At 42.9% G+C, this 11533-nt stretch overlaps 1 protein-coding gene across 2 annotated transcripts in view; it reads right to left on the bottom strand.

Annotated features, from left to right (window-relative positions):
- Positions 1-485: 485 nt before the first annotated feature.
- Positions 486-11533, bottom strand: part of tmem131 (transmembrane protein 131) — a 36000-nt gene continuing 24952 nt past the window's right edge. Inside the window, exons 29-41 of one of the 2 annotated variants that reach the window (XM_036007321.1) lie at positions 9724-9909; positions 9451-9606; positions 6920-7359; positions 6646-6830; positions 4811-4941; positions 4596-4714; positions 4020-4172; positions 3766-3916; positions 2810-2925; positions 2645-2726; positions 2451-2554; positions 2153-2301; positions 486-1355 (exon numbers count right to left, since the gene is read on the bottom strand). In XM_036007321.1, the coding sequence (XP_035863214.1) occupies positions 1089-1355; positions 2153-2301; positions 2451-2554; positions 2645-2726; positions 2810-2925; positions 3766-3916; positions 4020-4172; positions 4596-4714; positions 4811-4941; positions 6646-6830; positions 6920-7359; positions 9451-9606; positions 9724-9909 (2239 nt within the window). In that variant the 3' untranslated portion in view covers positions 486-1088. Of the gene's footprint in view, positions 1356-1884; positions 1896-2152; positions 2302-2450; positions 2555-2644; positions 2727-2809; positions 2926-3765; positions 3917-3994; positions 4173-4595; positions 4715-4810; positions 4942-6645; positions 6831-6919; positions 7360-9450; positions 9607-9723; positions 9910-11533 lie in introns of those variants that run through there. The other variant, XM_036007322.1, reaches the window with a different exon arrangement.

Genomic DNA, 11533 nt, shown 5'->3' with positions numbered 1-11533 from the left:
CAGCACAGGTAGCAGTGGAGAAAACACACCAGCAAGTAAACCCTGGGCTGACATCTGAGGAAACCCACCTCCAAAAGGGAAATCAGACCATGCAGGAGCTCGTTGTGATTGAGTTTTGCTTCACTCTCACACACACTCAACAAAATACCGTTCACTCCAATACTGTACACTACCAGTGCAGCAGACAGACACAGACTAGCAGGTGAACCAAGTGAAGTATTTGGCAGCAAAATAGCCAGATACTTCCCTCAAGGGTTGGTAGAGACAAAAAGAGAAAGAATATTAGACTTGAATCAGGTGGACTCCAAAATGAGCTAATGCTGCCCCGTAACAGCTGGATGTGTCAAAAAGCGACGGTTTGCTAACAAGTTTGCCATATCGACATAAAAGGTGATATGTTAATGTGTTCACGTGTTTCCAACTCCTCCATGTGGCTAAAAATAAATCAGATCTTGTAGGATTAAATGGATAAAATAAAATGAAGATGTTCTGCTGAAATCCTTTATTTCAATTTGCTGACAAATAGAGGCGATGTACAATACAAACCTCAAACTCGGAGTTCTGAAGAATCACATTTCATATAATGAAAGATTCCTGCTTCCAAATAAAAGCCTAGTGCAATGATTTTAATGCAAATGTATGCAAATTTGACTTGTCAAACCAACTTTAATAAGAAACCAATAAGAACACATGGCTTAAAATAAGATGTCTGTTCCAACATTAATACTGAACATCTGCAACTCTGTGCCATGTACCAAACTTTAAGAAGGAATGCAGCATTACCAGCCTTTCTATAACAGCAAACATGTCTGCACTGGCATTAGCATACCATATCAACATTTTTAATTTAGGGGCACCTGTTAAAACAAATCCAAATAAAAAGTAAGCACTTCTGCCCCCGTGAATAAAAAGCTGCGGAGAACTAAATGGCCGGGTTGGTAACCTACAGCACTGAGCTACCAAACCCATTACACTTCAGGTAACATTGCTTTCTGTTGGGGTTCTCTGATTATAAAATAATTAGATTGAGCGTACAGAGTACATCAAATCCGTTGACGTGCTTCTGTTAAGTGCCGCCATGATCAGTTTTAATTGCCGTTGTCCGAGGAGCTAGGCCAGGGCTCAGAGCTGCGCCTGCTCAGGGTGGGGCGCCACATGCTCCACGGGTTGTAGGTCCGACTCATCTCGGTGGAAGCTGGCGGCGACGGGGCGGGACTGCTGACCAGATCAGTCAGCGTTGTCGAGTTGGTCGTTGGAGGAAAAGGGTGTAAGGCTGAGTCTGCGCTTGTTGACCAAATGGAGCTGCCGAAGGGCGTGGTGGCAGACCAGGGGCTGCGGGTGTTTCCCAGGAGGGACTGAAAAAAAGAGAAGAGAAGCTACACAATAGTATCATGAGCAGCAGCGAGCTACGTTAAAAACAACTAATGCCGATCTTACACCAAATGACTTTTCAAGCAATTCCACTGTCACAGACTAATATAATATATAATAATATAATATCCAACATCGCAATGAAACCCTGAGAGTCTTGCTGGAGTCGGGGGGGGGGCTCCCATCGTCTCCATCGTTTAGTGTAAGATGGTCTTAAAACTCAGTCCCAGTCAGTTTTTTCCTATCTTGACGTTCCGACTAAATCAAAAGGTGTTTGATATTATATATTATATTGATATTAAGTTTTAAGTCAAATCACGTGACGATTGTCAACAACCAATGGGACATGAAGTCAGACTCAGTGGTGAGTGAAACTGAAGCAGAGGGACAGACACAGAGCTGTAGCCGAGCCAAAGTACAACACTTTTTAATTCATTAACTTATCGGTTATCAGGCAAATAAAACGCTGATACAGATCATCTGCAAACTGCCAAGAAACGGCCTGATAATCGGTCTATCCCTACCTCCGGGTACCGCCGCCATTCATTTGCTTGTACGGCAGAACAGAAAATCAGCAAACTTTCCCTTAAGTTACCAGCTACCGATAGCAATAGCTAGCTAGGTTGGTTACATTTTTCAAAACCAATCTAGTTGTAGTCTTGCAATGTGTGACCTTGCAAGATCCCCAGTATTTACATATTATGACAGTCTTTAACGTTAGATGTGAGATGATTATCTTTAGATGTGAGACGGTGTGTACGGTAGGCATAAGGGATCTTACTGCAGTTGGGGCGGTCGGGGAGCTGGAGCTGCGCGGCCAGGAGTGCAGAGAGTCACTGCTCGGGATGTCCCAGATGGACGGGGCAGGGGTGAACTCAGGCCAGCTTTGCTGAGGCTCCGATGACTTTGGGAGATTCATTCCACTGAAAACTACACACACACACACACACACACACACACACACACACACACACACACACACACACACACACAAGTTTGAATGCAGCCAGTCAACCATAAACTGTTACACCAGTTACTCTACTTTCTTATTTGTTGGTTGACGGAGCCATACAGGTTACCTCCTGTCAGGTTGAAGGAATTGTTGGGTCCAAAAGCAGAGAATGAGTTGGCAGAATGGAAGTTGGGACTACTGACTGTGTCAATGGGGCTCCATAATCCAGAGCTATGGGAGGAAAACAAATGCAGAATATTAAACTGGGATTACATCTTGCTGTCATGTCTGGATGTAAATGTTGTCATTTTCTCACACTACCTGTCAGAGCTGTCACTTTCCACTGATGTCATGTGCGGCAGAGTCTTTCCTTGGCTGTCAGTTTTACCTGGGCCAGAGCCACCTGAAGAGAACAGGAAACATCAGTGGTCTCTCTTGTAAACCAACCATCATAGCCCAGGCGTTAGTTCATGGTTACATACGTACCTGGGCTTTTATCATAACCAGCAGCTACAGCAGCAAAGGTGGGGTTCCCATTTTTGCCCAGGAGTGGAGTGGCTGCAGACAATTTATTTCCTGGGGCCTTCTTTTGGTTTCCCTCACTGCAAAAGTGTCAAAAATTCACCAAGAATCTGGATTAGATTTAGGTAAAAACTAAAAATTCAGTACCAAAATAGCATGCTTTATTATGATAATAAATACATAGTTAACTATTTATGAAGCATTTTTTTAAAAGGAGTTACACGGTGCTCTATTTATTTTCACTTAGCTGGAGACATCCAGCACTTGATTTCTGATAAGACAAGACATTAGGCGGGGTAGGTTGCCTTCCTCACTGCTTTTTAACAGGACGTAGATCTAAGTATAATCCACTATAACAACTAACCCAGTATTTCTAAAATCTTTGATAAAAATGCTAATTTCATCATCAATCAAGAGGGTCAAAGCTGGGCTTCTTGGGAAGCTTGGCTGCACTGCACTGTACTGTACTGTACTGTATGTTTAAGGCAGGCAGCCAGTGGAAAGAGAGCTGTTCAAAGGTTAAAATAGCAGGACCGAAAACCTCCTTTGGAAATCTAACAGGCACCTTTTAAAGTGCAGAGTAAGGCGGGGGGTCATGGTGTACAGAATGGGCATCAGTGACAAATCTGGAGCTGGTTATCATTCATTTAGTTGGTGAAAAAGTTGGAAAGATTTTGACAAATGAAAGGAGAGGCTTCTGTTTGTTGGCTGGGAGGCGGGTTGGTACATAATTGATAGTTTTTTTTAAATAACCATGGAGCCACGTTGTGACAATTGCAGGTAATGATGCTGGAGAAACAGGAGGACCAGGCATCAGCGACAGCTTTTTGGTAAGTGGACATAAGTTCTTCCAGAATTTTTAAATGGCATGAGCTAAAATGGTGTTGTTTTATTCCCTTCACATCTGACCATGTGGATACCTGTTACTGTTAAGCACACTGCTGTAGGAGCCCCGGGACAATAAGCTGGGGGAGGTGGGTGGAGGGGAGCTGGTCCCTGCCGTGATGGATCTCTTCAGGAAAGGGTCCGCGTTTATCGTCTGGAGGGAGATCTGCTGGAGACTATCTGCTTCTGCATGTGGGGAAAAGAAGACAATGGGATCTTTAGAAGGCTGATGGGTGAGTGTTTGAAGCAGGACCGACGCTGGACATGACGGTTTCAGATCTTGACTTACGGATGCTGTTTTTGGAAAGTGGTACATCCCACTCTGGGGCAGCAAACTCCTTCTCCCCCTCAGAGCTGCTGCTGTGGCCCAGCTCTGGCACTGGGACGCTGGACAACAATTTGGCCAACAGAGAGGGGCGCCCTTCTTCCAGCTTCCCATCAACTGCCAAAACAAACATGTCACAAACACATCTGGTATAAAAGCAAATGGCAAAGAGACAACATTTAAGTAAGGCTGTGCAATTAATAGAATTTTAATTAAAAAAAAAAACAATGTAATCTAGAAAAACAAATATTTTGCACATTACACTTTGCAAATAAACTTTTATTTTGTCTTGCGTTCTGAAGGGGAATTCAAAAACATTCAAGCGGGAAAAGTATTCAAGGAAATTTCACAGTTCAAGGTGTTTTCACTATTGATATTGATTTGTTTTAACTGTTTCACTGTTTTTTTAAGTTTAATAAATGCAACATCTTTCCAACGAGTCATTGAGTTAAATAATGTGATTTCAATATTGACCAAAATAATTGTGATTATGATTTTTTGCATAATCGAGCAGCCCCACATTTAAGTGAAGAAACGTACATCTCTGTTTCTGCAGCGGCCGTGTCTTTGGGATGTTGGCGAGAGGGTGCAGAGCTTTGGATGTGAAGCTCTTGCGTTGTTTGTTCTCCAGCGGTGTTACATATGGCAGCTCCAGAGAACTGGGAACAATCAAATGATATGTCATGAAAAGGAGGTTTTTTTTTACGCAATAAACAAAAAAGATGATGTCATCACCTGTGATTACACAAACAGACCTGGATTTTTCTGCTGGGCTCTCTTTCTTTGTGGTTCCTTGTTTCTTGGGTTTGGGTTTGATTAGGAAATTTGAAGCCTCTTCTTTCACTTTTTCTGTGGTTACTGTCCTTCCTTTCTTTTTCACTGGTTCCTGGAAGAAATGATAGGAAAATATATGATAACAGTATGCATATTATTATGTCATATCCATAGTAGTAGATGCCAGAGCTGTTTTTAAAAAGGTAGAATATGTAGTATCGCTTTACACAGTGTTCAAAGTTGGCCCCTCCTCCCCGGCTCAACAGCCAGAGTCGAGCGAGCTAGAGAGTAAATGAAGAGAGGGAATCAGAGAAACAAAACAATCTTCTTGAATTGTTGCACGGCGGTTATGTTCTAAGGCACAAATAAACACACCCACACCTCCCACACCAGTGTGGGATTAGGAGTGAAGGCAGAGCTTCATCCTGTTTGTTTCTCTGTGTTGGTTAAACCTGTGCATTGGTATGAGACAGAAAGCAGCGGTTTACACGGAATGGGCTGCACAACATGCACGTGGTTATTGGCTGGGGGTTACACACCCATGTGGGGGCTCTTTGTTGACACCCACAAACGTCCCGCTCTCACCAAAATAAAAATAAAAGCAGCAGCCGGGGTCCCTGCAGATACAGACACTACCACGCACTTTTAGTGGCTCATAGATGATGATTGAGAGGATTACTTTTGTATTATACATGTTTTTTTGGGGAAAAGCATTGCATTTTATACCTCTGATGGTACATGTCCATATGTGCATTGTTTTCATTGCTCTTTAATGACCGCTGATAAGCAAAGAAAACAGTCTCCGCCCTCCTACGACGACGATGGCTGCAGCTGATTGCTTAGCTGACTCACGAAAATAGTTCACCGAAACATGTTTCTGAAAACATTTGAAGTGAGAAATAGGCCATGCGGTTGCTGAATGTGTCTTCATTTCAGATCAACAAAGGTCAGTTTAAAAGATTTTCATCAGATTTTGAGAGGCGGCGAGCCAAGACGGCCGCTCCTCATTTGCATAAAGTTGGTTGGATTCAACTTCATGCAAATGAGGAGAGGGCGACTCGACACCCTGCTTCTCCAAAGTCCCTGTGACGCTACCAGAATGCATTGCACGGCTGCTCCCATAGAAATGAACGCAAAGCGAGGAAATGACGCTGACAATGGACACGTACTAGCAGTCTTTTCAACCCAGTCCAAGTCAGGTCTTTGAGAAGGACTTGAAAATCAAAAAGCCCTGTGAAAAAAGTCGGCAGTGCTAACCACTGCACCACCATGGCATCCCAGCTGATCATTTATCATTAAGCTGTAGAAGCATTTAAACAAAAAAAATTTTTATTAGATCATTTTATAAAGAATTCAGTAGGACGCCTCTTTCGACGTCTTGTTTAAAACAGAGCGGACAGCATAAAAAATAGGTTATTTCTAATAATTAATATAACAGACAAATGCAACAAATATTTGGCAAAGACAAAAAAGGAGTTCTTTTGATTGCTAAAAGCAGGAACTAGCACATAAATGAGTTGAGCGTATAAATCATTTGCACAGCTACAGGGAGGAAAATAGGCGGTATGCTATGGAGACGTGAGCATCCTGGTTATGTTATATATACATTTTTCAATGTTTATTTGTCACCATGTAAAGTCTCATAGCAGACCCAAGTCGAGTCACAAAATGAGAACTTTGACTCATCTGCTATGGGACTGGACTTACTTGAGTCCATATCTCAAGTCTCCAGCTGTGTTAGATGCAATGCATGGAGAGTTGACAGAAATGAAATGTACAACCCAGAATGAGAGCTCGGACTACAAGACAAGTGTACCTCTTTGATGTTTGCCTCCACATCTGGATTGGAGGTCTCTGTGGTAGTGGAGGAGCTGTCGTCGTTGTCGGCCAGGTTATCTTTTAGCTCGTCTCCCTGAGTCTTTACTGTCGATTTTTTCTCCTTCTCTTCCTTCTTCCTCTGGGCTTTTGTTTTGCCGCGCAGCTTCCCTTTGGATTCCAACACTGCAAATGATAGTAAACACACACCTCAAAGACCTGTACCTGATTACAGAGGCCTTCTGCTCTTTTGTGATAAAAACAAATGTGGGTACCTTTGTTTTGTATTGACTGAGCGCTCTGTTCCTGTAGCGTCTCACCACTGAGTGAATCTGGACGGTCCAGGTCGTTGTCCATGGCTCCTATCAGGTTGGCATATTCTGCATCGTCAGGACAGAGGCCTCTGTGAGGCAGCGATGGCCCAGCTAAACTTTGACCCTGGAGGTCCAGTTGTTTGGTACTCCGAGCTTTTCGGTTGACTAGCTGGCAGGCAGCTGGAGGGCCTTCTTGGCCTGAGGTTGTACTCCCTTTGGTCAGCTGCGAGGAAGTGGCTTGCATAGATGGGCGGCTGAAGCCGATCCGGGGCCTCTTCTCTTGGCTGTCTGAGTCGGACAGGGAGCGGCTGTTGCCCTGTCGGCCTCCGACCCGAGCTGCTCCGTTGCTGGACGCATATCCTCCTCGGAAGTTCTGGGGAGAGTCGCCGTAATCGTTCAACCTGAAAAGGTTGACAATTTTCTGTTAAAATACACTTTACATGCTGCACCTCCCCTTGTAGCTTCTAAAGAAGGGAAGAGCTGCAGTGATTAGCTGATTAATCAGATTCGGTCAATCGATAGAAAATCAATCTGCTAACTATTTTTCTCCAAACTTGTCAGGGTGTTTTAGCATGGTTTTCTAAAGTGTTTTATAGACCAAATGATTCATCAATTAATCGAGAAAATAATGAAAATAATCACTAGTTGCAGCAACTTAAGACAAGAAAACAAATGTGATTTTTTTTATACCACTGTAAAATCGTCTCATTTTAGGCTGGAATACAAAGTGAGAATATGTCTGATAAACTAGCACTATAAAGTGGTCTTTTGCTCCTGCAATAATAATTGAAAGAAACAATGAGAAACTACATTAAATGGGTGAAATCACTTATTCCCCCGGCTGAACAGCCAATCAGACAGCTTTCACTCACCATCTGCCTCAGGTTAAACATGCAAATGTACCCAAATGACCAACGATAAGGTAAGTAAGTGGTGGCAGTACCAGACACTGCAAAAACTGTTGGCAGAGGTTAGCCACAGCCCAACAGCTATCAGTGTCCTCTCTGTGTGTCAGAGCCTCTTAAACACACCTAATCAATCAGAATGATGGAACGGTATTTAAAGATTGTCTTAGAACGAGGGCTGTCAGTGTTAACGCGTTAATCGCGATGCGATTAAGGGCCGATGCGATTCATTTTTTTTTAATCGCATGCCGGCATTTATTAATTTATTTTACACTTCACTCGGCTTTGCGTCGTGCCTAACAGGCTACTATTTTGACCCTTTGCAGCACCGTTACTTATCATCAAACTGCCACTTCCTCGTAACACATCCTTCTACTGCTGGTCTGCAGGCTGCAGGCATGATGGAGAAAGACAGCAGCAATGAAATCCTGAATGGCGCTTTTTATTTTTCAAAACTCCCGGACGGCTCGTAGACAAGTCTAAAGCCATATGCACATTGTGTAAAGCCGAATTAAAATATCACCGAAGCACGTCAAGCTTGAGCTACCACCTACGGAGCTAAGCATAGTAGTACAGTTAACGTGATGCTAGACCACCGGCCCTCGGGGGCCGTTCGGAAATAAAAAGGTTGCTGTAGCCCGCCATACAGGTTATTTTGACCAGCGGGCAGCAGCGGTGGCCGGAGCGAGCAGCAGCAGCTGCGGCGGCCGGAGCAAGCAGCGGCCGGAGCGGGCTATGACGGGGGGACATCCTCAGTGGTGAAATGCGAACAGGGGCTGGAGTATAACCTAGCTAGCTGGAAAGGTAACGCTAGGCGGCCACCTGTTCCATCCATCCTGCTTGCAAGTGTCCGCTCATTAGACAAAAACTGGACTACATCCAACTTCAACCAAACTGCCAACGCGAGTTCAGAGACTGCTGTGTTTTTGTGGTTGTGGAAACAACAGTGTACTGGACTATCTAGCCTGTTTCTCTGTCGCCGGGTAAGAGTGGAGATGGGCTGTGTTAACACGGACTTGTGCAGAAATGAGCTGCTCATTAACCGGTGATCACTGGACGTCAGTGAGGAATCAAAATTATTTATTTATTTTACTAAACACTAGATTGACTCTAGTAAGGAGAGGGATTTTTAGTTTTTTAGTTAGGTACTTGGAGGAACTGTGCAATAATGACAGATTCACACATTTTTATTTTGTTTACAGTAAATAAATAATTACAAATCTTAAAATCAAGTTCATAAAGTAACTTTCTTTGCATTCATTTGATTCCCAATCAAGATACACTGGTAAAAATTGCTTTTGATTGTTAATATGTACTTAAAAACTGTTCTGAAATGCAAAATAATAGAATTTTAATCATGTGATAAAATATGTGATTAATCGCGATTAACTATAGAACTTCAGCGATTAATCGCAATTTAAAAAAGTTAATCGGTTGACAGCCCTACTTAGAACCTTTTTAACAATCAATAGATGGATCTTCCTCTTCATTAGATTAACATTATATCTTTTTGTGCATTGATGATATCATAAGGTTTGATCAACCTTTGTCCGAGATGTAACTCTGCCTTTCCCGTTTTACACTTACTTTGAATCACTGTGAATTTGCACAATTTCCCTGAGATTAAAAGGTCTCCCCGTCTCCATGGAGGAGTTGGATTCCACAGACACGCGTCTCTTGAAAGGGTCCCATATGCTCTGAGCCTCCAGGTAGGCTGTGGCAATCACCAACAGAAACATGGAACTGAAGAGACGTAAATATGGACTGTTAGATGGGTTGAAATACAAAATGAAATACAACAGCGAGGTGTTTTATTGCTTGTGGTGCTGGTGCTACACTGCAGTACAGAGTGGAACTCACCTCATGATGAGCGACACTATGATGTAGAGCTCCAGCTCCCAGCTCGGTCTGGGCAGGGTCTCTGCACATGTAGCTAACATGTGGTAGGGCAAGGAGGCGTTCAAGACAAACACAAACTCAGAGCCTCCGCATGTCACCAATTTCAGCTCCCGGATCACTCGAGATGACGTGAAGTCGGGTGTAAACCTGTAGGGAAAGGGGAGGAAATGTTGAGGTTCAAAAGGCTGTTCTCTGCTAATGGCCTGGACAAATTTACAGCACATGTGCATTGTGATAAAACTTAATTCTCTAACATATCAAGTAGCCAGTGCTTGGTAGATTTGAGGACCATGACACATGCCGGTGGCTAACTGGCATGGTACGCTGTCTGCAGGCTATAAATAGAACAAAACCATCAAATCCATAATTGTTCTTAGTTTCGCCCTGTGCTTTGCTTTTCCTGTTACAAATCAAAATGTCTGCCATGACAAAAGTCTGTACCATGATGACACAAAAAGGCTTTTGCTCTGAAACTAGCCTTGATCCAAATGTGAAGAGTTTGCAAAAACAAGCTTGATTTTGTCATTCATTCGTCACACTTTGTATGCTATTCATCATTCAGCATTTGCACAAGTGTGACAGTTTATCATTTCATGTGCAATGTTAAGCTGCATTCAGACCAAAATCAGCATCCATCCTTCTCCGCTGCTTGCATTATTTCTCCTGCAGTTATAAAACAAGAATATAAACGAAAAATTTGCGACTGAGAGGTCAATCCCACCCCCACTATCAAACTGGCTGGACATTGGACAGCGTCATGGTTTTGCCCACGCAGTTCTGTGAAGGCATAATAATAATAATAAGAGGAAACACCTGTATGTTCTACCATTAATTGGACCTTCCATGGGTGTGCAGGGGTTTAAAAAACATGACACTCAAGTTAAATCTTAAGAGAAAATGCATCATTGCAATTACAATTTAAGAAACTTTTTTTCTTCTAATTTAATTGTTTGGAGTTTTGAGTAGTTTCATAGCTTAGAATTAGTATCACAGCAAAGCAGAATTGAACGTCAAACTAGTGGCATTTGGTGACGGTGCCCTACAGTGGCTTTTATTTTTAGAATGACACCTTTGTTGTTAGAATGATGATATCTCTCACAAGAAACCAGCAGGTGACGTTTAAGGCCCTGACACACCAAGCCGACGGCCAGAAACCAGTGGCGCAGAAGGCTGACTGTGGCGTCGCCTAGGGCTGCACAATTAATTGCAATTTTATCGAAATCGCAATATTGACTAGTGCAATGTCCAAATTGCAGGGGGGCACAATATTTGTTAAAGGCAAAACATGTGTCAAACCATTCTAAAATAAAGTATTGTGGGGATGACGAGACATCCCGGCCTACAAATCCTATCCTACAGACTACAGAAAAACATCTTTGTTTGGTACAGATCCTTGCAGAAATCACGCTATAAATCATATTATTTTTATTTAAATTTTAATATTTTCAATGAAAATGAGACTAATGATACAAAAATGATCATTTCCTCCAATATTGTGATTGCAATCGCAATATCAATTTAAAATAATCGCAATTTGATATTTTGCTCATATCGTGCAGCCCTAGTGTTGCCTCACGTTGGCCCTCGTCACCTTTGTCTTGGTAAAATAAACAGCACTGGAACTGGAACCAGAGACAGTTTAGAACTGAGACGCCCCAACTCAGAGTAGTTTCCTGTCCCTGTGTCATGTGGGCTCCGCCACCACCACGCCTCTTTAGGAACGATCCTTTCGCCCCATAGTCACCAAAGTAAATATTGGACCCATTTTTCA

Source organism: Sander lucioperca, chromosome 11 (assembly GCF_008315115.2).
Source record: "Sander lucioperca isolate FBNREF2018 chromosome 11, SLUC_FBN_1.2, whole genome shotgun sequence".
Taxonomy (NCBI): domain Eukaryota; kingdom Metazoa; phylum Chordata; class Actinopteri; order Perciformes; family Percidae; genus Sander; species Sander lucioperca.
Note: the sequence above shows the minus strand (reverse complement) of the source record. Positions and strands in the feature narration are given on the sequence as shown.